This window comes from Pantherophis guttatus, chromosome 1 (genome assembly GCF_059756535.1).
Source record: "Pantherophis guttatus breed Tessera chromosome 1, ASM5975653v1, whole genome shotgun sequence".
NCBI lineage: Eukaryota > Metazoa > Chordata > Lepidosauria > Squamata > Colubridae > Pantherophis > Pantherophis guttatus.
Window position 1 is genome coordinate 9,673,610 of NC_142063.1, and position 25,102 is coordinate 9,698,711.

General features: G+C 45.6%; 1 protein-coding gene across 2 annotated transcripts in view; it reads right to left on the reverse strand.

The window, feature by feature from the left end:
- Positions 1-24,162, reverse strand: part of HDGFL2 (HDGF like 2) — a 36,728-nt gene extending 12,566 nt beyond the window's left edge. Inside the window, exons 1-7 of one of the 2 annotated variants that reach the window (XM_034422723.3) lie at positions 24,042-24,162; positions 10,815-10,891; positions 10,561-10,699; positions 9,813-10,013; positions 3,890-4,009; positions 357-428; positions 35-203 (exon numbers count right to left, since the gene is read on the reverse strand). In XM_034422723.3, the coding sequence (XP_034278614.1) occupies positions 35-203; positions 357-428; positions 3,890-4,009; positions 9,813-10,013; positions 10,561-10,699; positions 10,815-10,891; positions 24,042-24,113 (850 nt within the window). In that variant the 5' untranslated portion in view covers positions 24,114-24,162. Of the gene's footprint in view, positions 1-34; positions 207-356; positions 429-3,889; positions 4,010-9,812; positions 10,014-10,560; positions 10,700-10,814; positions 10,892-24,041 lie in introns of both variants that reach the window. The other variant, XM_034422722.3, reaches the window with a different exon arrangement.
- Positions 24,163-25,102: the final 940 nt, after the last annotated feature.

Below are 25,102 nucleotides of genomic sequence, written 5' to 3' on the forward strand. Positions count from 1 at the left end.
CAGCTCATCTCTGGCAGCCACCTGGGCTACTTACCAGGCTTCCTGCCCCGGGGAGGCTTCTTGACGGATTCATCCGAGTTGGAGTCAGAATCGGACTTGGGAGTGAGCGGCCGGCTGCCCTCTCGGTCATTGTCCTCCTCCTCTTCCTCCTCTCCCTCCTCGGAGTCTGCCTTGCTCTCCGAGTCGGAGGCCGATTCGATTTTCTGCTAATAGGAACTCAGTGAGCAAAATCTTCAGAAATACAAATTGTCGTCTGCTACGACAACCACTCGCCTTTCCTTCTATTTATTCCCCAGCCAGGGAGGGGCCTAAAATCAATCGATTTCTCTAGGGGAGAGATTGGAAAATCCTCTTACCTTTTTCTTCCACCCTCCAGCAGGTGCCCGTCGCGAAGCTCTGGCAGGCGTTTTTTTCTCTGGAGTGAAGTCCTACATCGGGAGACGCGGGAATCGACATTGAAGCCCCCCCTCGGTTCCAAAATATTTCCACCCCTCCCTCCCTCCCTCCCTCCCTCCCTCCCCCAACATCAAGGGTGGGCATAGGGAGAGTTTGTTCCCTCTTTCAAGCATGCAGGTAGTCCGCGAGTTACGACCGCAACGGGGGCCAGAATTTCTGCTACTAAGCAAGGCGGCGGTTAAGTGGCACCTGATTGTGCCACGGCTGTTAAGCTGAATCGTGAGATCATTCAGCGAATCTGGCTTCCCCCATTGGGTTGTAGGTCGCGTTTTTTAGGGCTGTTGTAAGTTTGAATGGTCACTGAGTGAATGGTTGTAAGTCGAGAACTACGGTGCCTCTGCCAGCCAAAACGGGCTGCATGCGGCCCCTCTGCACCTCGATTTCGCCCTCCCCGGCCTCCAGCAGCACTCTGCCGGCCAAAAACAGGCCACAAGGAGGTCTCCTGAGGTCCCCCCATGGCCCATTTTTGCCCTCCCACAGCACTTTGCTGGTGAAAAATGGGCCGCACGGAGGCCTCCACACAGCCCGTTTTTGGCCGGCAGAGTGCTGCAGGAGGCCGAAAAATGGCCGCAGGGGGAGGGGCCATGCAGCCCGTTTTGGCTGGCAGATGCACTGCAGGTCGGTCCTTTTAATATTTCCAGGCCTGCCCCGCGAGCCGGATTTAAGCACCCCACGGGCCAGATCCAGCCCGCGAGCCTCGAGTTTGACACCCCTGCCTTCTGCCATTTCAGACAAACGGTTGATTATCCTCTTCTTTAAAAACCTCCAAGGATGGATATCTCAAAAAGCTTAAATCCTGGTCAACTGGACCGAAGTTTGTTAAGTCAGAAATGTTTTGTTGCTCATCCAAATGAGTAACGTCAGTCAAAATAAATAAATAAATAAATAAATAAATAAATAAATAAATAAATAAATAAATAAATAAATAAATAAATAAATAAATAAGAGCCTTGGTAGTACAGTGGTCTAAGGCACCCTGTTATTAAGCTGGTTATTAAGACCAGCTCCTGCAATTACTGCAGGTTCGAATCTCTCCAAGGCTCAAGGTTGACTCAGCCTTCCATCCTTTCTAAGGTAGGTGAAATGAGGACCCAGTTTGTGGGGGCAATAAGCTGACTTTGTATAAATATACAAAAAGTATGAAGGCTATTGCTTAGCGCATTGTAAGCCGCCCTGAGTCTCCGGAGAAGGGCGGCATATAAATAAAAATAAAAATAAAATAAAATAAATAAACATTAGAGTCTGGTTGGAATGTATCCAACTCTTGCCACACCATTTGCAGGGGGGTTTCTCCCCAAAATGTCTCCAGTTTGGTTTCTCCAGTGATGGAGCCACCCATGTCGTCTGGAGGCAAGCTGTTCCGCTGATTAATTGCTCTCACTGTCTGGAAATTTCTCCTGAAGAGTAGAATGACTTTTATATAAAAGGGAGAAAAAAATATGTTTCCAATCCTGGGGGTGTGGGGGGGGGGGAGAAGGAGGAGGGAACTACAACGGCACCCACTCATATTATGCTAGAGTTGTGGTGGCGAAGTGGTTAGAGTGCGATATTGCAGGCTAATTCTGTTAACTGCCGACTGCCAGCAATTCCAGTCTCACCGGCTCAAGGTGGACTCAGCCTTCCATCCTTCTGAGGTTGGTAAAATGAGGACCCAGATTGTTGGGGGCAAAAGGCTGAGTCTATAAACCACTTAGAGAGGGCTGCAAAGCACTGTGAAGCGATATAGTCTAAGTGCCATTTCTATCTATCTATCATTTATCTATCATCTATCTTCCATCTGTCTTCCATCCATCCATCATCTATCATCCATCAATCTATCATTTATCTATCATCCATCTTCCATCCATCCATCACCTATATCTATCATCCATCCATTCATCCATCATTTATCTATCATCTATCTTCCATCTATCTTCCATCCATCCATCATCTATCATCCATTCATCTATCTTCCATCCATCCATCACCTATATCTAACATCCATCCATCCATCATTTATCTATCATCTTCCATCTATCTTCCATCCATCCATCATCTATCATCCATTCATCTATCTTCCATCCATCCATCACCTATATCTAACATCCATCCATCATTTATCTATCTATCAACTATCTTCCATCCATCCATCCATCCATCATTTATCTATCATCCATCTTCCATCCATCCATCACCTATATCTATCATCCATCCATTCATCCATCATTTATCTATCATCTATCTTCCATCTATCTTCCATCCATCCATCATCTATCATCCATTCATCTATCTTCCATCCATCCATCACCTATATCTAACATCCATCCATCCATCATTTATCTATCATCTTCCATCTATCTTCCATCCATCCATCATCTATCATCCATTCATCTATCTTCCATCCATCCATCACCTATATCTAACATCCATCCATCATTTATCTATCTATCAACTATCTTCCATCCATCCATCCATCATTTATCTATCATCTATCTTCCACTCATCCATCTATCACCTACATCTATCATCCATCCATCCATCCATCCATCCATCCATCCATCCATCCATTTATCTCTATCATCTATCTTCCATCCATCCATCACCTATATCTATCATCCATCCATCCATCCATCATTTATCTATCTATCATCTATCTTCCATCTATCTTCCATCCATCCATCTATCCATCCATCATCTATCATCCATCCATCCATCCATCATCTATATCTATCATTCATTCATCCATCATCTATCATCCATCCATCCATCATCTATATCTATCATTCATTCATCCATCCATCATTTACCTGTCATCTATCTTCCATCTATCATCCATCCATCATTTATCTATCTATCATCTATCTTCCATCTTCCATCCATCCATCTATCCATCATCTATCATCCATCCATCCATCATTTATCTTCCATCCATCCATCCATCATCTATCATCCATCCATCATCTATATCTATCATTCATTCATCCATCCATCCATCCATCCATCATTTATCTATCATCTATCTTCCATCTATCATCATCCATCTTTTATCTATGTTTATCTATCATCTATCTACAATATCTATCATCTCTGTCTTTCTCTCTATACACACACACACACGCACACATATCATCTAAAATATATATCCTCCCCTCTCCCCACCCCCCCACCCCCCTGGCAGTGGTTAGAGTGCAGTATTGCAGGCAAACTCGGCTCACTGCCAGGAGTTCGATCCTGACGGGCTCAAGCTTGACTCAGCCCTCCATCCTTTTTAAAGGCCGGTCAAACAAGGACCCAGATTGTTGGGGGGGCAAGAGGCTGACTCTGTAAACCCCTTAGAGAGGGCTGTGAAGTGCTATGAAGGGGTGTAAGTATCTAAGTGCCCTTGCTACTGCTTCACCTTCCCTAAAATAACTCCACGGGTCACAAGCGAAGGCTCTACCCACACAAATCCTACCTGGTCACTGTACTTCTCCGATTCAGAAGAGCTTTCCGAGTTCTCCTCCTCCTCCGAAGGAGAGCCGCTGGCTTGCTCAAGGTCACTCGAAGATTTCCTGGGTCGTTTCGCTACCGGCATCTAGAACAGGAGCGAGGGAACAAAATCAGACGGTGCATCAGAGATGGCCTAATTTATTGATTTCCTTTATTTCAGTGGTGAAATCTAAAATTGGTTACTACTGGTTCTGTGGGCGTGGCTTGGTGGGGGTGGGGTAATGTGACTGGGTGGGCGTGGCCAATTTTTAAAAAACTTTTAAAACCATTTTTTCTACAACCTCTTCGGCGAAGAGGTTGTAAAAAAATGCTTTCAAAAGGCTCTGACGATCCAAGCTGAGTTGCCTGATCGGCAGAGGCTTTTTTTCTTTTAAATACCTCTGACGATCAGGCAACTCAGCTGGGATTGTCAGAGGCATTTAAAAGAAAAAAAAGGGTTTTTTTCTTTTAAAAGCCTTTGATGATCCCAGCTGAGCCGCGCGATCATCAGAGGCTTTTTTTTTTTACTTTTAAAAGCATTGTTTTTGGCCGAAGAGGTTGTAGAAAAAATGCTTTTAAAAGTAAAAAAAAAAGCCTCTGATAATTGTGCGGCTCAGCTGGGCGGGGGGGGGGGGGGGCAGGGATTTTTGCTGCCAATTCTCCGAACCACCCACCTCCATTGCTACCGGATCGGGCGATCCAGTCTGAACTGGGAGCATTTCACCCGCTATACATACCAGTCAAATCACGATTGATTCTACGTTGCGTACTTAACTCCGTGCAGGAAGCGGGTGGAGACGAAGTGCGTCAGAAATACATAATTAAAATCCCCCCCGGACACCCCTGGGACGATCCCGAGCAAATATTCCCACTGCGGGAGAATCAAAAAGGCATTGCAAAGCCCCAAAGCAAAGAGGCTGGTGTTTTGGAAAACTCGGGATCCCTGGGGCTGAGCCAATCCCCAGGGAAATGTATTCCAGAAAAGGGCATTCGGCAACTGGGGAGGCTTGATTTAGAATAGAATAATAGAGTGAGAAGGGGCCCTGGAGGTCTTCTAGTCCAACCCCCTGCTTAGGCAGGAAACCCTACACAAACGGTTATCCAATCTCTTCTTAAAAGCCTCCAGTGTTGGAGCATTTACAACTTCTGGTGGCAAGCAGTTCCACTGGTTAATTGTTCTCGCTATCAGGAAATCTCTCCTTAGTTCTAGGTTGCTTCTCTCCTTGATTAGTTTCCACCCATTGCTTCTTCTCCTGCTTCAGGTGCTTTGGAAAATAATTTGACCCCCCCTTTTCTTTGTAGCAACCCCCCAGAAATATATTTATTAGTTCAATTTATATGCTGCCCTTCTCCGGAGACTCAGAGCGGCTTACAATGCATTAAGCAATAGCCTTCATACTTTTGTATATACCTGCTTAGTAGGGCTTTCCCCCACCCCAAGCGGTGTTCTTTTTTATACAAAGTCAGCTTATTGCCCCCACAAACCGGGTCCTTATTTTACCTACCTCGGAAGGATGGAAGGCTGAGTCAACCTTGAGCCTGGTGAGATTCGAACTTGCAGTAATTGCAGGCAGCTGGCAGCTAAGTGCTACTTTAACAGCACTTAGTCCATGCACCACCAAGGCTCCTTACAAGACTGCTATCATGTCAACCCTAGTCCTTCTTTTCATTGAACTAGACAGACCCAAATCCAGCAACCGTTCATATGTCAAGCTGTTTTCCAAGGCACCTGAAGGCCAGACAAGGAATAATAGATGGAAACTGATCAAGGAGAGATTCAACCTGGAAATAAGGAAACATTTTCTGACAATGAGAACAATCAACCCATGGAACAGAAGTTGCCTTTGGAAGTTGTGGGAGCTTCATCACTGGAGGCTTTCAAGAAGAGAGTGGACTGCCATCTGTCAGAAATGGTGTAGGGTCTTCTGCTTGGATGGGGGTTGGACTAGATGACCTACAAGGTCCCTTCCCAGTCTGTTATTCTGTAAATATCTGTACATATCTGTAAAATAATATCCCACAAATACGCTACCACGACCACAGGGAATCAGCTGTTCTGTCCCCAACCCCACGCACACACACCAACAGACGTTCAGGAGTTAAAGACCAAACCAGCCGACAAAATCCTTTTCCTTAAGATAACGGAACTTGGCAACAACCTAGTGGCTGCCTGCCAAGAGTTTATTACTTACGAAGAGGAGAGATAACTTCTCCCCACTTCTGGTACATCAAAGGAAAGCAGCTCAATAATTACGGAATTAATCAAGTCGAGAGATAATCCAGCAAAGTCTTAAAGCAAAAGTCCGGCAATGCAGAATGGCGTGGAAGCTTTCAGCTTTGTTCGTCTCAAGGTTTGACTGGCCACCACGCTCCCTTTTATACCCTGTGGGGTGTGGTCCAGTGACTCAGCCTAATCTCGGGCATGCCTTTTCTTCTGTTGCACGCGCTTATCTCTGCGACGCTGGCGTGGATCCAGCCAAGACTCATTACCCTCATCACTGTCCATCTGTGGCTACGTAGACATGCTTGGCCCCGGCCCTATCCCTTGCCCTTCGGCGGACACCAAAGGCATTGCCAGAGAGGAGGGTCCTGAAGAGGGAGGCTTTGCCAACTCCTCCCCTTCACTCTCGGAGTCCTCTCCTGACGATGACACAGGCTCCGGTAACGGAGCCACAACATCAGCGTAGCACACTAGCCAACTAAAGCCCTCCAAAACATCTTAAGCAACCCCAGAAGAAGAAGAAGAAGAAAAATACCAGGAGTCATTTACAACGTACAATGTAAAACTAGCCACAACCACTATATGTAGGCCAGGGGTCTTCAAAAGGGCAACTTTTAAGACTTGTGGACTTCAACTCCCAGAATTCTGGGATTTGAAGTCCTCAAGTCCTAAAGTTGCCAAGTTTGAAGAGCTCTGATGTAGGCCAAACAGGCAGAAGGCTGGCAGAAGGCATCACGGTTAGATTATTGCAACGCGCTCTACTTGGGGCTACCCTTGAAAAGTGTTCAGAGACTACAGTTGGTCCAGAACGCAGCCGCGCGAGCTGTCGTGGGTGCACCTAGGTACACCCACATTACACCAATTCTCCGCGAGCTGCACTGGCTCCTGATTGGTCTCCGGTCACAATTCAAGGTGTTGGTTATTACCTTTAAAGCCCTACATGGCTCAGGGCCAGGTTATCTTCGAGACCGCCTTCTGCCGCATAGCTCCCAGAGACCGGTAAGATCCCACAGAGTTGGTCTCTTCAGGGTCCCCACCCTATTGGCCTTCCGAAAAGTGGTGAAGACTTGGCTCTTCTGGAAGGCCTGGGGCCATTGATCTCGCTGTTGCGATTTGGCGAGATCCGGCCATGAATGATGTGAATGGGTTTTAATTGTTTTTAATGGTTTAACTTTTAATGTTTTATATATGGTTTTTAAATGCATTGTAAGCCGCCTTGAGTCTTCGGAGAAAGGCGGCATACAAGTTGAAATCAGGGTGGATAAAAATCAATGATTTTTTTAAAAAAATCAAAAAAATCGGATTTTTTTGATTTAAATCGGATTTTTTTGATTTTTATCAAATTTATTTTAATAAAAAACTTTTGGGGTAAAAATCTATCGTAAGATAGTTTTCTATTTAAGATACATAAATAATTTAGTTTATTCAGCATGAAATGGAGCTTAGTTAGGTAGCAGGAGGCTGTATATTCTGCAACACTGGGACTATCGGTGAGTCAACAGTGGGTCAAAGGAGTAGCAGAGATGACAGTTGCTCTTTAAGAATTATGATTTAAATCGAATTGATTTAAATCAAGCCTTTTTACTAGTGATTTAAATTGTGATTTAAATTGTGATTTAAATCAACTCGATTTAAATCAAATCCACCCTGGTTGAAATCATCATCATCATCATCATCCAGGCACGCCAGGCAGAAGACATGATGAAAATTATTTTAATTTCATAGCTGGTAAGACAGATTTAACCAGTTTCGATTGGGAAAACGTGACCATCCTAGATCAGGCCAAGTCTAAAAATTGCCAGGGGATTTCTAGAAGCCTGGCACTCTGACAAATCAGGCCATCAACAGACACATAGACATTAACAACGTCTACCGACTATGCAAGAGAGACAATCGACCAGTCCAAAAAGGAACACAAGGACTCCAACGTCTCTCCGCCCTCAATCGGCACCCAGATCAGCACAGATTAACTCCAAGGTCAATTTACAATCAAGTAAGTGATACTCCCAATCAAGGAACTGCCAAAGAGCCATCAATAAACAGCCCCACCAAAGAATCTCTAAGAATGCCCTCAGCCACACAGACTGATAGCAAACAGCACTTCTCACTTAGCACTGATGATGGTACCTAGTTGGGTCATGAGAAGTCTGCAAGAAAACAAGCAAGCTCAGAGAGTACCGAGGACTCCTCATGTCAACCCTGAGCTACAAATATTCTCCTTTGTTTATTGCACCTTGCTCCTTTGAATTCGTAATTTTTGTTTGACAAACAAAGCAAATAACAATAAGAATTACTGCATTTTTTGGACTATAAGACGCACCTAAATTTAGAAGAGGAAAACAAAAAAAAAAAGTTTTTGGTCTCCCTTTTTTCGGGCCTTTTTTCAGCCCGTTTTCGAGGCTTTTTTCAGCCCATTTTTTGGGGGAAAAAAATGGGCTGAAAAAAGCCTCAAAAACAGGCCGAAAAAAGCCTCAAAAACAGGCCGAAAAAAGCCTCAAAAACAGGCTGAAAAAAGCCTCAAAAACAGGCCAAAAAAGCCTCAAAAACAGGCTGAAAAAGCCGAAAAAAACTGGCCAAAAAAAGGGCCAAAAAAAGCCTTAAAAACGAGCCAAAAAAGCCGAAAAAAACTGGCCAAAAAAAGCCTCAAAAAGGCTGAAAAAAGCCTTAAAAACGAGACAAAAAAAGCCTCAAAAACTGGCCAAAAAAAAAAGCCTCAAAAATGAGCTGAAAAAAGACCTGAAAAAGGCCGAAAATAGGCCCAAAAACGGAGCGTGTGAAGGCCAAAAAATGGCCGGCGGGTGGGCAGAGCTTCGGTAACATTTGGTAAGATGCACAGATATTTTCACCCCCTTTTGGGAGACAAAAAAATTGCGTCTTATAGTCCGAAAAATTCGGTACATGGGTGAACCAACCGGCAGCTATAACTGCCTAAGCCCGACCTCCTGGAGCAGCTGAAGCTTGCAGCTGGTCTTCAAGGGCTGTCCCATGTTGGCTGCATTACAGTAGTCTATCCAAGAGATGACCCAAGGCACGAAGGATGGCAAGCAAGATGCCGGGTTCCAGGAGGGTGATGAGCAAAGTCCTAATACAAGTCCACCCCACCCCATCCCAAATTCTGAAATGAGTCTGCTTGGGGAAGCGTGGCCCCTCCCTCCAGAATTCAAAATGGACTTTCCCTGAACTCAGAAGGTTTTAATACACAGAGCTACAAGTAGTCCTCAACTTACGACCGCAATTGGCATCGCTAAGCCATGCAGCTGTTAAGGGAGTCACTCGCAATTTGATGACCTTTTTGCTGCCGTTGTTAAGCGAAACACATGGTTGCTAAACAAATCCAGTTCCCCCCTCCCCCCCATTGACTTTATTTGTTCGAAGCTGGCTGGGCAAGTTGCCAACAGCAATCATATGACCCGTCAGGGACGCCAGATTTTGATCACGTGACTGCGGGTGCACCGCGACGGTCATAAGTGCGAGGACCGGCTATAAATCTCTTTTTTTTTCAGTGCCATTTCTAATGGTTGTAAGTCGAGGACTACCTGTTCTTTGTCTTGCTGGGATGAAGCTCTAGTTCACCCCCATTCAGACCTGACTAAGCTCCCAAGTGCTCAACCATAATTCAGGCTTGGCCTGGGGTCAAGAACCATCTGGTGCTGCTGCTTCCAATCGGCACCATCCGGAAACTGCTCACTTTTGTGGCTAACGATTTCCTTTTCATGCTGCTGTGATCGCTTCCTTTGTCCGACTCTTCGCTCTCTGCCTTCTCCACAGTCATCCCGGCTGCGCCGACACCTGCGGTTGGGGTCAAGTCTTCCTCCCCGGGAACGTCGCTGCCTCCTCCCCCTCCGACAGGATCGATGTCGCCAACTTCGCTGTCGGAGGAGCTCAGTGGCTATAAGGGTAAGGAAGGAGAGAAAGGGACAAAAGGAGAGTAGTGACTGGTAAAGTTGGGAGGCCTCTGGATAGGACCCGATTGAGGAATTCGGAGTCAAGATCCTGGCAAATGAGAAGCGGATTCAGGACCGCAGCTGGAAGCCTTGTGCAATGTTTTTCAAACTTGGCAACTTCAAGGTGTGTGGACGTTTAACTCCCAGAATTCCTCAACCAGCATCTGTGGACTTTCAGAATTCCCCAACCAGCATATGTGATCTTCAACTCCCGGAATTCCCCAGCTAGGAAGGGGCCTTCAATCCCCAGAATTCTGTAGCTGGGATGTTTGGACTTCAACTCCCAGAATTCCCCGGCTAGGAAGTGGCTTCGACCCCCAGAATTCCCAAGTCATGAAATGGGCTTCAGTTCCCAGAACTCCCCAGCTAGAAAGTGGGCTTCAACTCCCAGAATTCCCCAGCCAGAATGTCCCACAGTTCAGCCCTTTGCTATAGAGATCCACCTCTACCGCAAAAATAGATGCACAACCAAACGTGTCACGTCAGACTCACCGGTGGTGCGCTGTAGCTGGCGTGAGGGTTGTTCTGGATTTCCCACAATCCTTCATTGAAGCCTTTCCGTTTGTTGGGCTTCCCGTATTTGTCCTTGTACTTCTCATAAGGGAAGAGGTCCTTGGGGCCCAAAAACGCCCTGCGGGATATGGACAGAGCATACGAGAAATGGAAGGGTTTGGAGAGAAAGGGACGGTAATGGAACGACTTATGCCACTGGCTTACTCGCAGAACCTCCCAAAGCTGGCACTTACGTCTCGTGGGTTCCGAAAAAGAATATGGGGTACTTGTTGGGGGGAGGCTTCACGGCCCCATCAATGATGTCGTCAATCTGGAAAGAAGAGGGAGACAAAGTCAATAAAAACTGGAAATGAATGAATGAAAAACCGGCCATATTCAAGCAGGAAGCAACCCAGCACCATGGTTTATGGTGTCACCCAAGAATCACACAGGTTCTGTATTTGCCTGAGAGCTGAAAAGGGAAGTGGACACTATGCGGGTAGTCCTTGCTTAACAACCATAATTGGGACCGGAAACTCTGATGCTAAGCGGTGTGACCTTCTTAGCTGGCTTCTGACAAGCAAGGCCACACTTCGAATATGGCATCCAGTTATGGTCGCCATTATATAAAAGAGATGTTGAGACACTGCAAAGAGTTCAGGGAGGAGCCACAAAGATGATTTGGAATCGAAAACATATGAAGAAAGTTGCAGGAATTGGTTATGTCAAGTCTCGTGAAGAGAAGGACCTGGGGTGACAGGAGAGCAGTATTCCAGTATTTGAGGGTCTGCCCCAAAGAAGAGTGGGGGTCAGCTTATTCTCCAAAGCACCTGAGGGCAGGATAAGAAGCAATGGGTGAAAACTCATCAAGGAGAGAAGCAACCTGGAACTAGGGAGAAATTTCCTGACAGTGAGAACAATTAATCAGTGGAACTGCTTGCCACCAGAAGTTGTGAATGCTCCAGCACTGGAGGTTTTTAAGAAAAGACTGGACAGCCATTTGTCTTGCACACCCATCTGATTGTCAAAATAAATACAGGTAGTCCTCGACTTACAGCAGTTCATTTAGTGACCATTCAAAATTACAACGGCGCTGAAAAAAAAGAGTGACTTAGGACCGTTTTTCACACTTATGACCATTGCAGCCTCCCCATGGTCACATGATCAAAATTCAGACGCTTGGCGACTGACTCATACTTATGACGGTTGCAGTATCCCGGGGTCACATCATCCCCTTTTGCGACCTTCTGACAAGGAAAAATCAAGAGGGAATTCCGCCAGATTCATTTTAACAACTGTGTTACTAATTTAACAACGGCAGTGATTCACTTAACTGTGTTAAGAAAGGTCGTAAAACGGGGCAAGGTTCACTGAACAACTGTCTCACTTAGGAAGAGAAATTTTGGGCTCAATTGTGGTCGTAAGTTGAGGACTATGGGTATAGGGTTTTTTTTAATAAAATTCATTGGACATCCATCTTATCACTGGCTTACAATGATAAAACATAGATAGATAGATAGATAGATAGATAGATAGATAGATAGATAGATAGATAATGGATAGATAGATATAGATGACAAAGATAGATAGATAGATAGATAGATAGATAGATAGATAGATGATAGATAGATATAGATAGATATACATAGATGATAAATAGATAATATAGATGACAAATAGATGATAGATATACATAGATAAATAGATAATAGGTATATGACAAATATAGTTAGTTAGATAAATAGATAATATAGATGACATAGATAGATGATAGATAATAGATATAGATGACAAATACAGATGATAGATAGATAATAGAGAGATAATAGATATAGATGACAAATATAGATAATAGATATAGATGACAAATATAGATAGATAAATAGATTATAGATGACAAATACAGATGATAGATAATAGATAGATGAATAGATAATATTTAGATGACAGATAGATAATAGATATAGATGACAAATATAGATAGCAAGTAGATAGATGATAGATAATAGATACATAGATATAGATGACAAATATAGACAGATAGATATGATAGATAACTGATAGAGACAGACAGACAAACAGACATAGATGACTGATAGACAGATATATATGAGAGAGAGAGAGAGAGAGAGAGAGGGAATAGGGTGCCCAGAATTGAGCAGAATTTGGCCTTCAAACAGGAGTCCCCAACCTGTGGGCCACAGCCCACTACCGGTCCACGACCTATTCACAACTGAGTCACGTGAGTGGGCAACTGGTGTACGCACAGTCCCATTCGCACGAGCATCGTGGGTGTTCTCAGCCCCACTTGCACAACAGGTGCTCGCATACCCCTCCCACACAACCATCTCCTCTTTCCCCCCCCCCCCCACTCCGGGCCGCCAACCCCGGAAAAAGTTGGGGAACTCTGTCTTAGAAATAAACCACCTTCCGGATGAGTCACGTCCGACAACGGTTCCGATATCCAGTTATACAAACAAGCACATACAATTCTCCAGACTGGAATCGCTAATACCGAAATATGTTTTTTTTTTACAGGATGCACAGATTAAAGAACAGGCGTGTCAGGGCAGGAATACAGAGAGTTCTGTAGCTCCTGTTTCACTGTTTATGCAAGGAATTATCAAATGTGGGAGCAGGACGACGTTTTCCAATTCCCCAGGAAGTTCTTTGAAGAAAAACAGCGAATCGAGATACCATAAAAGCTAAAGGTTTCCCTCACACATCATGTGCTAGTTGTTCCTGACTCTAGAGGGCGGTGCTCATCTCTGTTTCAAAGCCGAAGAGCCTGCGCTGTCCGAAGACGTCTCTGTGGTCATGTGGCCGGCATGACTCAACGCCGAAGGCGCACGGAACGCTGTTCCCTTCCCACCAAAGGTGGTCCCTATTTTTTCTACTTGCATTTTTTACGTGCTTTCGAACTGCTAGGTTGGCAGAAGCTGGGGTAAGTAACGGGAGCTCACCCCATTACGCGGCACTAGGGATTCGAACCGCTGAACTGCCGACCTTCCGATCGACAAGCTCAGCGTCTTAGCCACTGAGCCACCGCATCCCTCCCTCTCTCTTTCTTTCTCTCTCTCTCACACACACACATATACATATGGAACAGAAAGTTGGAAAAGTTTCAAATTTGAAGACCGGGGCATTGCCTAAAATGTGCATGGCTGTGTTTCGGAAATCGCTCAGAATTTTTGACTGAAGGGAGATGTCACCATCCTGGGTTCACCCATCAGACAGAGCTGACAAAAAAAAAAAAAAAAAAAAACAACTCAAGATTGTCAGTCATAAGTGACAAATCCAGCTTGTGGTTTAAAAACCCTCCCAACACTGTAATGCCAGAGTTCTTGATTTTAAGGGAGGTCAGAATTGAACAAAGCCCAAAAAATATCCTAAATTACTTATTATTATTTTTTTTTAAAAATTGATTTATATGTCGCCCTTCTCCGGAGAATCAGGGCGGCTTACAATGCGCTAAGCAATAGCCTTCATACTTGTTTTTATTTATTTATTTATTTAATTTGTATACCGCCCTTCTCCAGCAGGACTCAGGGCGGTGAGCAGCCAGAATAAAACAGAACATACAAAATTTAAAAACAGTTTAAAAATAATTAAATATTTTTGGCCGCAATTTAAAACAATCCAATTAAAATCAATTAAATTTAACCAAAAACTGTGGGATCAAGCCAGTTTTTTACAAAAAGATTACAAAAAGAAAAAGAAAAAGAAAAGAAAAAATAACCCCCCCCTCTCAAAAATGACCTTTTAAATAAATTCACAGCAATGATAACCAAAAAGGGGTAAGCTGTTCTAAGTCTATACAGGTAGTCCTCGACGTACGATCACAATTGAGCCCAAAATGCCTGTTGTTCAGTGAGAAATTTGTTGAGTGAGCGTTGCCTCATTTTCTTGCCACAATTGTTAAGCGAAGCACTGCAGTTGACAAGTGAGTAACCTGGTCGTTAAGTGAATCTGGCTTCCCCCATTGACTTGGCTCGTCAGAAGGTCGCAAAAGGGGATCACATGACCTTGGGACACGGCAACTGTCATAAGTATGAGGCAGTTGCCAAGCGTCTGATGCTACATGCTACAAAGGTCATATATAACTATGAAAAATGGTCATAAGTCCCTTTTCTTTTGTCAGTGGTGTTCTACCTTTGAATGGTCACTAAATGAACTGTTGTAAGTCGAGGACTAGCTGTAGAGCAAGCCCTTGGTCCTCTCTGAGCGTAGTGGTTTTCTGGCGGACGTTTCATTACCCAACTAGGTAACATCATCCATGCCACCTATCATAATGTTATCATCATGTTAACAAGTTTTGGATAATGAAACGTCTGCGAGAACAGGGGTCCCCAACCTTTCGGACCTCAGGGACCACCAAATTCATAATTTTAAATCCCACGGACCACTAATATAATCTGCCTAATGACTGGCTGGGTCGGCGTGGTTAGGTGGTCATGTGACTGAGTGGGCGTGGCCAACTCGATGTCACTCGCGCCGAGGGGTACCTCGTCGGCCTCTACTTGCCCCTCCCCTCCCAGCCCTCCTCGCCTGCCCGCCCGGGCTCCTTAGGGCCCCAACAGGAAGCAGTTGTTGGAGCTAAGCAGCCACCACGAGAAAGAGTTGGCAAAAGAGCTCAGTTCAAATTGGATTTGACCGGGAAGGAGGCTCAGCAGAAGCACCTCACTGAGGACTAGGAGCATAGGCTTTCCAAGCAGACCTGCAGGAGTGCAAGGCCAGGTACCGGCGCCCGGAGGCTCAGCGGGCTGAGATGGTCAGCCAGTTCCAGGCCATGAGGCAGTCCCACTGAAACGAGGCCCTCTGGCTCTTCCCCACCAGCGGCGCTTCCCTCCAGCCTTCGCCCAAAGCCCCCCACCAGGAGGCCGAAGCAGACCCCAAATTGGAATTTCTCCCCCCCTCCGACCCACACAAAAAGACCCCGAAGGGGGAGACTCTCTGCAGCAACACAAATGTTCATTGCACGTATCCATCCTAGGGGCCGTAGTTTGAGGACCCCTGATTAATTGCAGTATAAAAAAATGCAAGTAATTTTTCTGCGGACCACCAAAATTTTCTCACGGACCACCAGTTGGTGACTTGTGCTAGAAGTCAACCGAGCTCAGAAGGCACCAAGAGACCCTCGTTTCAGCTCTGAGATACACATATTTTCCTTTGTCGGAGACTAATTTTGGGCAGCCTTAAACATCCCCGAAATAAATCCACAGCACGAAAAGTTGATAGAAATAAGACACTCTGGACAGGTGTTGTTATTTCTAAAGAAGATTACCTAAAGTACACATTGGAAGGAGGTCCTGTGAAGGGGCAAAAAGGGGAGAGAAAGCGGAGGGGAGAGGAAAATATGTCTTTACAAGAACTGAGTCAAGATCAGAAATGCTAAGAATCCCTACACAAAAAGAGCAACACGAAGAGGAAGCTGATATCATGAACGGAAAACTCAAATTGAGCGAAGAGGTTTGGTTAGGAGAGCTAAAGAAAAAATCAAGGTTGATTTTTTTAGACATCGCAGTGTAGGATGTCAGATTGTCCTCAACTTACAACAGTTTACAACAGAATTTACAACTGTCCAAAGTTACAACGGAACTGAGAAATGTGACTTACCGTACTTTTTGGGGTATAAGACGCACTTTTTTCTCCCCTAAAAGAGGGTGGAAGTGTTGATGCGTCTTATACACCGAATACAGCCATTTTTGGCCTCCCGAAACCCCACGGAACCGCCTACTACCACCAATAGCCTCCCAGCGGCCGGTACGCTCCCATAGAGAGGGGCTCCTCCGGGTGCCGTCAGCTAAACAATGTCGACTGGCGGCCCCCAGGGGGAGGGCCTTCTCTGTGGGGGCACCCACTATCTGGAACGAGCTCCCCCCAGAGATACGGAGGATCCCGGATCTGTGCACTTTCCGCCGTGCTCTTAAGACTCTCCTATTCCAGCAAGCCGGCCTGGCCTAATTTTCTCCCCTGTTTGAAAATTCTTTTAAATCGAAATTTTAATCTGTTTTAAATTATTGGGATTTTTAATTGTCTCGGGCTAAATTATTTAATCTGGTTTTAATTATGTTTTTTAACTTTTGTATCTATGTATTTTATTTTGGGCCTGTTCACCGCCCTGAGTCCTTCGGGAGTAGGGCGGTATATAAATCTAATAAAACAAACAATAAAACAAACAAACACCCTGTGCATCCCGTTTTTGCCAAAAACAGGGCCATTTTTCACAAAAACAGGATGCACAGAAGGCTTGGGAGGCCTGCAGAGTGCTCCTGGGGGCCGGGGAGGGCAAAAACCGGACGCGCGGAGGCCAAAAACTATTTTCTTACTCGTTTTCCTCTTCGAAATCTTGGGTGTTTTATAATCCGAAAAATACATTACATTTTTCATAGTTGCGACCTTTGAAGAATCCCATCAAAATTTGGATTCTTGGCAACTGGTTCCTCTTTATGACCGTTTGCAATGTCCCGGGGAGGTCATGTTTTTGCGACCTTCTGACCATGGGGAAACCAGATTCACTCAACAACCAGGTTATTAAGTAATCAACCACAAGTGATTCACAAGTGAACAACGGTGGCGAGAAAGTTCGTAAAACGGAGCAAAATCCATTGAACAAATGTCTCCCTTAAACAACAGAATGGTTGGGTTTCCATTGTGGCCGTAAATCGAGAACTACCTGTAGGGAAGAAAAGAGCTGATTGTCTAGCACAGTGTTTCTCAACCTTGAGGGCATGAAGATGAGTGGACTTCAATTCCCAGAGCTGAAAGTTAATTTCAATTCAAACTCAAAGCTGACTGCTGGGAGAATGGATTCTGGGAATTGAAGTCCATCCGTCTTCAAGACCTCAAGTTTGAGAAACACTGGTCCACCGCTTGAAACCCCCTGGAAAAAGTGGTGCCAGGTGGCTGGGGAAGAGCAAATATTAATTTTCCAAAAAAAGGAGGAAAGGGGGGGGGAATCCAGAGAACCTGGAGAAGACTCCTGCGAGTCCCTTGGACTGCAAGGCGATCCAACCGGTCGGTCCTAGAGGAGATCAACCCTGACTGCTCTTTAGAAGGCCAGATCCTGAAGAGGAAACTCAAATACTCAAATGAGAAGGAAGGACTCCCTGAAGAAGAGCCTAACGCTGGGAACGATGGAGGGCAAAAGAAGAAGGGGATGGCAGAGAACGAGGTGGCTGGATGGAATCACTGAAGCAGTCGGCAGGAGATCAAATGGTCTCCAGAAGATGGTAGAGGACAGGAAGGCCTGGAGGAACGTGGTCTATGGGGGTCGCGATGGGTCGGACACGACTTTGCCACTAACAAAAACCACCAGCTGACAAAAGATCTTCAAGGAGATTCCAGAGCAGAAATCCTAAAAAGGACCCCAAAGCCAGCCCAAATTTCCCAAGAATTCATCTTGTTTTTCTCGCTACTGCGATCCGGTTCACTTCCTTCGGACTCAGGGAAATGCTGTAAAACCTTCCGAGTAAATTTAGCCCGCAGACGGGAGCGTTTGACGGGAAGATTAGCAGGCTAATTAAGCGTGGAGCGGATGGCTTGACAATTAAAGCCTGGAATTGTTTCCTTAATTGTTAAGGAAAATGTTATGTTTCAAGGCTGCTCATTCAAACCAGAGAGGCCAGCAAGCGGAGCGACTCCCCCAAAGGACCAGTCCTGGGTGGACTGCAAGGTGTGGGGAGATGGGTTTAATTTAAAAAGCGACTGATGGTATCGATCAATCATTCAATTAATCAGTGGACCGACTTGCCTCCTGGAGTTGTGAGTGTTTCTGGAGGTTCGGAAGAGATTGGAACAACCGTTTCTCCAGAATGGTAAAAGAGTCTCCTATTTGAGCAGGGGTCAGACTAGAAGACCTCCAAGGCCCCTTGCAAGTGTTATTCTGTATTCTGAATACTAGCCTAATGCTGTTTTATTTATTTATTTATTTATTTATTTTATTAAATTTCTATACCGCCCTTCTCCCGAAGGACTCAGGGCGGTGAACAGCCAGAAGATAAAACACAGAAGTACAAAATTTAAAATAAATTAAAACGAATTAAATAATTTAGGCTGAATTTTAAAATACCCCATAATTAAACAGATTCAAATTTATGTTTAAAATTTAAATTTAAAAGAGGAGATGATTCCCAATGCAACTTCTTATACAAACATTAAAAAAAAAAATAATTAAAACATTGTAGGATCGTTGGTGCTCTCTGGGCTTCGTGGTTTTCTTGCAGACGTTTCATTACCCAACTAGGTAATATCATCAGTGCTAGGAGGAGGAGGAGTGGGGGATTTAAAATAAGCAAACTTAACATAACCACCAACCTATAGGGCCAACTTTACACAAAACTGGGGATGCAAGAAGACGACAGAAATTTTTCCTAAGGCCAGCTATTTCTTGCTTAAAGCCTGGTTGCCATCAAATGGCAAATATTCAAGCTTAGAAAACTATAAATATTTCAGGGACAGGTATGCTAATTTATTTATTTATTGCTTTTATTACCGTATTGATTGTACGGCCTAAGACACTTATGGCGAACCTTTTTGGCACCGAGTGTCGAAAAGGTCATGTGTAAACATCACTCGTACACACGTGTACTTGTCGGGACCACGCTCGGGAAAAGCCGAATCTCCGTGTTCTAGCATGGATGCGCAGGCCAGTTTTTGGCACTGCTGCATGCACAAAGGGATTGCGCTCTGGAAAAGCTGAATGTCCGGATTCTGGCTCGCATGCACACCCGACAATCAGCTGGCCGGCGTGGATGCACACACCGGTTTTTCGTACTGCCATACACATGAAAGACAGCTGATCATCGCGCGCGCATGTACACCAGAAACTTTCTTTTTCTTTTATTTGATTTGTATACCGCCCTACTCCTGAAGGACTCAGGGCGGTGAACAGCCACAAGATAAAAACACATTAGTACAAAAATTAAAACAGAATAAAACCGAATTAAATAATTTGGCTGAAGACCGGTTTAAAACACCCCGATAAATTAAAACCAATTTAAAATTTGTATTTTAAAAGGAAAAAAGGGAAAAATGAGGCCAGGCCAGCCTGATAGAATAAAAAGGTTTTAAGAGAAGGTGCGGCAGAAGGTGCGTAGATCCGGGATCCTCCGTATCTTAGAAGAGAAACAGCCAAGGCCACGTGTGCTGGGCAACATGGCTTCACGTGCCACTTTGGGCACGCGTGCCATAGGTTTGCCATCACAGGCCTAAGACTTTGGGAACAGAAGCGGGGGCAGACACAGAGTGTATGTGCATGTAAACTCACCCCTGTGAAAATCTCACGGAGTGCGACAGTAGGGATAATCGTAAATAAAAGCCAAGCACAAAATCTTGATGAGAAACAGGGAATTCCTTCTTACACTTCAAGTGATGGCTAACAAGAGAAGCCTAGTGGATTAAAAAAAAAAAAATTAAAAATCCTTTTACGGCTTCTTGCTTTCTTCAGCAAAAGAACAGATGAGCTAAGACGGCTTGTGTGTCGTTCTTTGGCACGGAGGACACTTTAAAACAGGGATGAGATTGGGCATCCATTTGTCCAGAATGGGAAAGGGTCTCTTGCTTGAGCAGGGATCAGACCAGAAGTCCTCCAAGGTCCCTTCCAACTCCTGTTATTCAGATATAGCTCCCAGAGACCAGTAAGATCCCACTGAGTTGGTCTCCTCTGGGGCCCGTCAGCTAAACAATGCCGGCTGGTGGGACCACGGGGGAGAGCCTTCTCTGTGGCTGCCCCAGCTTGTTGTGGAATGATGAGACCAAACAACATTCCTGGGTCAGCCAGAGACAGTTTTACTGCGCAAGGTTCAGAGCCAGTATTGTACCTGAAGCTTTGAACAAGGAGAGAACTCTGATACAACTGGTTTTATACATTTCTAAGACATAGGATTCAGTGAGATCATACATTTTCCAAATATAGTTAACATGAGATCATACATCCAATTTTCCCTATATGGTTACATACATTGGATATGTTCATCTAATTACTTAAACCATTAATTTTAGTTTATAAAATTATCTTAGCCACACAACTTTTCTTAAGTGCTTGTAGTTGTTAATGGGAGAGTTACTGCTGTCCTTGGGTAAGTTTATTGGATTAAGCAACTCTTTGTAACATATAGGTTTTTGTGTCATTCACAGTGAGGTCACTCAGATGTTTTCCATATGGCTGTCCTTTCGTGACATCTAGGTCTCATCAGAAGATATATTACCACTTAATGAGGTTTAACTGTTAATGTAATTTCCAACAAGCACTTTTCTATCTTATAATAATGTGAATAGAGAGGTTCTCTCAAAGTTCATGTATCTAAGCACGTCTTCCCCCTATAACAACGTGAATAGAGAGGGTCCTCCAGAGCCCATATATCTGACTCTGTATGATTCCTTTCTTTTATCCACATTAAACTCTCTGGAACCTATTACCCCCCGAGATCCGGACTATCCCCACCCTATTGGCCTTCCGGAAAGCGGTGAAGACCTGGCTTTTCCGGCAGGCCTGGGACCATTGATCTCGCTGTTGCAATCTTGCGAGATCCGGCCATGAATGGTGTGCATGGGCTTTTAATGTTTTTAAAATGTTTTTATGTTTTTAAATAATTTTTCTATGTTCATAGTTCGCATTATTTTTGTTGTAAGCCGCCCAGAGTCCCTTAGCTGTTGGGCGGCATAGAAATGCGATCAATTAAATTAAATTAAATTAAATAACTGCCAGAAGACTGACAAGAGCCAAGGTTCCCCAAACCTCAAGCCTAGCTCCTCCTGATTAAATCATGGGGGCAATGCAAGAGAAAGTCAACAATTCTTTGGTAACAAGACCATGGACTATGCCACCCATGGACACAAAGGCAGGTAACTCTTCCATGCTCAAGCAGGAGCCCTTGACATTTCGTAAGGGTCAACACTGGCCTGATGCTTGGGCCAGAAGGAAGGTGCAGCTATTGTTAAGTGCTGGACATCATATATATTCTAAGACCAGAAAACAGAGTTGAAAGGGGACCTCTATACCCGTGATGGCGAACCTATGGCAGGTGTGCCAGAGGTGGCACGAAGAGCCCTCTGTGGGCACGCTCACCATGGCCAGCTGCTCTTCGGGTTTCGGGTGGTCCGGTGCACGCATGCGTTCCAATTTGGGCACTCGGGTACTATTTCAGACAATCTCTTCTTTAAAACTTCCAGCGTTCACACCTTCTGGTGGAAAGTTGTTCCACTGATTAATTGTTCTGTGAGGAAGTTTCACCTTAATTCCCGGTTGGCTCTCTCTCTTCCTAAGTTTCCATCCATTCTTTCTTGTCCTGCCTTCAGGTGCTTTGGAGAATAATTTGACCCCTTCTTCTTTGTGGCAGCCCCTCAAATACTGGAATGCTGCTATCATGTCACCCATCGTCCCTTTTAATTAAACTAGACATATGCTCTTTCTGTATATACATACACATATGCTGTATATATTTTGTGTGTGTGTGTCTACACAGTATACTATATATAGTCTACAGTTCTAATTCTGGCTTTATTACTTTGTGGGTAAGTCAAGATTGGCTCAAATCTCCCCAGTCACTTTCGTGACTAAGGCAGGACTAGAACTCCCAGTCTCCTGGTGATTGGTCCAAAGTCACCCAGTTGCCTTTCATGCCTAAGCCGGAACTAGAACTCACCGTCTCCTGGTTTCTAGGCCAACATCTTAATCGCTACACCAAATTGGCTTTAATGCACACACATACAGGTAGTCCTTGACTTACGACAACCGAGTCCAAAATTTCTGTTGTTAAGTGAGACATTTGTTAAGTGAGTTTTAACAACCTTTTACGACCTTTCTTGCCTCAGTTGTTAAGTGAGTCACTGTAGTTCATAAGTTAGCAACCCTGTACACACATATAAACCACTACCTGTTCACAAATATAAAGAATTCTCTCTCTCTCTATAGGTAAAGGTTCCCCTCGCACATATGTGCTAGTCGTTCCCGACTCTAGGGGGTGGTGCTCATCTCCGTTTCAAAGCCGAAGAGCCAGCACTGTCCGAAGACGTCTCCGTGGTCAAGTGGCCGGCACGACTAAATGCCAAAGACGCACGGAACGCTGTTCCCTTCCCACCAAAGGTGGTTCCTATTTCTCTACTTGCATTTTTTTACCTGCTTTCGAACTGCTAGGTTGGGAGAAGCTGGGACAAGTCACGGGAGCTCACCCCGTTACGCGGCACCAGGGATTCGAACCGCTGAAGTGCGACCTTTCGATCGACAAGCTCAGCCACTGAGCCACCGCATCCCTTCTCTCTATATCTATCTATCTATCTATATCTAAACACATACATATATAGACATATATAGACATACATCATATATATATATATATATATATATACACATATATATACATACATACATACAAATACATACACATATGTTTTCGTAGATTTTCACTGGTAGATTTTCACGCCAAGACTTGCATACATACACAAACACACACACACATATATACACACATACATACACATATGTTTTCGTAGATTTTCACGGGTAGATTTTCACGCCAAGACTTGCATACATACAAACACACACACACATATATACACATACACATACATACACATATATGTTTTCGTAGATTTTCACGGGTAGATTTTCACGCCAAGACTTGCATACATACACACACACACACACACACATATATACACATACACATACATACACATATATGTTTTCGTAGATTTTCACGGGTAGATTTTCACGCTAAGACTTACATACATACACAAACACACACACACATATATACACACACACACATATATACATATATGCAAACCACCTATAAAGTAGACAAACGTGCACACAATGGCAGGGACAAGTCGCAGAGGTATCTTGCAGCTACAGAAGATCAAGCAACCGTATCCTGCACCCGCATGCACGCCCACGGGGGGCTCTTTTTCTTCTTCTTTTTTTTTTTTTCTTTTCTATCCTTGCACGAAAACACGACCCGAGATGCACGCCGAGAGGACGGTGGGGGTGCATCTGCACGCCTTCCCCGTTGCACCCCCGCACGAAACGTGCATGCTAAACAGGGGGATTTACAGCAACAGCCTGCAGATTTTGCACAATGCTTGCAAAAAGATTTGCAAAGGGAAAAGGTTTGCAAAGAGAGGGGAGGGAAGGGGGGCGACCCCCACTCATCCCCACTTGCTGCCAAGCCTCCTGATTTGGGGGGGGGCGTTTGCAAAGACTTGGAGGGAGGGGGTGCAGAGCCCCCAAAGCTCCCCCCTCCCCACTTTTATCAGAGCCCCCGGGATGAGCCTCCCCGTGGAGCAGAGGGGGCTGCCCCCCCCACCCCGTGAAGGAGTCACGTGGAGGGGCGCGCTCCGAGGGAGGCGAGGGGAGACGCCCCCCGCCACGAGGGAGGGGGGAGGGCGCGGTTGCTAGGCGACGGCTCTTCCCATGCCACCCCCGCCCGCCCGCCCGCCCGCCCCTCCCTCCGCGCTCCCCTCGCGGCTTTCACACTCACCCGGGCCGGCCAGTGCGGGTAGCCCTTCATCTTGGCGAACACCAAGTCTCCGGCTTTGAAGCCGTGCGGCATCGCGGCGACGGGCGAGCAGGCCCCGGCCAGGCCTCAGGCTTCGCCAGGCAACCGGGAGGGGCGTGGCCGCCGGCCTGTAGGGGAAGGAAGGCGGGACAGGCGCTTGGCGGCGCCTCATTGGTCCGCCCCGATGTCGTTTTGACGCCGACGCCGCCCGGTCGGAGCGGCTGATTGGCCGGCGGGGTGGCGGCACGCGCGCCTCGCGCTCCCAGACTGCCGACCAATCGGAGCTCGCGGAGGGAAGGAAAAGGGGTGGGTGGGAGCAGCTGCGGGGAACGAAGACGGGATTGGCTAGAAGAGGCGGGGGAGAGCGGCAGGGAGGGGCTTAAGGAGGCACGGAGGGGGCGGGGCGTCGGGGTGGGGAGAAACTCTGCACATGCTTGGAAGCCCTGCTTTGGCAAGGAGCTTTTTCAACTGGCAATAAACTCTACAGGTGGTCCCCGACTTACAACAGTTCGTTTAGTGACCGTTCGAAGTTACAAGGGCACTGAAAAAAGTGACATGACCATTTTTCACGCTTAATGACTGCCGCGTTGGATCACGTGATCAAAATTCGGCCTGACTCATGACAGTTGCCGTGTCCAGGGGTCACGTGATCCCCTTTCGTGATCTTCTGACAAGCAAAGTCAATTGGGGAAGCCAGATTCACTTAACAACCCTGTCGCTAAACAATTGCACTGATTCACTTAACAACAAAAGTCGTAAAATGGGGCAAAGCTCTCTTAACAAACATCTCACTTAGCAACATAAATTCTGGGCCCAATTGTGGTCGTAAGTTGAGGACTACCTTTATCTGAGCGGCTGCCGAGGATTGACCCCCAAGGAAGGGGTGTATCCCACGCAGGCAGGAGGGCAGGCATCTTCTGCCCCTTGTGCACAACACCCCTGCAAGGGAGGCCAGTCTGAGAAGTCTACCTTTTCTGTCTGAAGTGGGGTGTGTAGGCTTTGCCTTCCACAACCTGGTTACTTCAAGAAGTGTGAATCCAAAC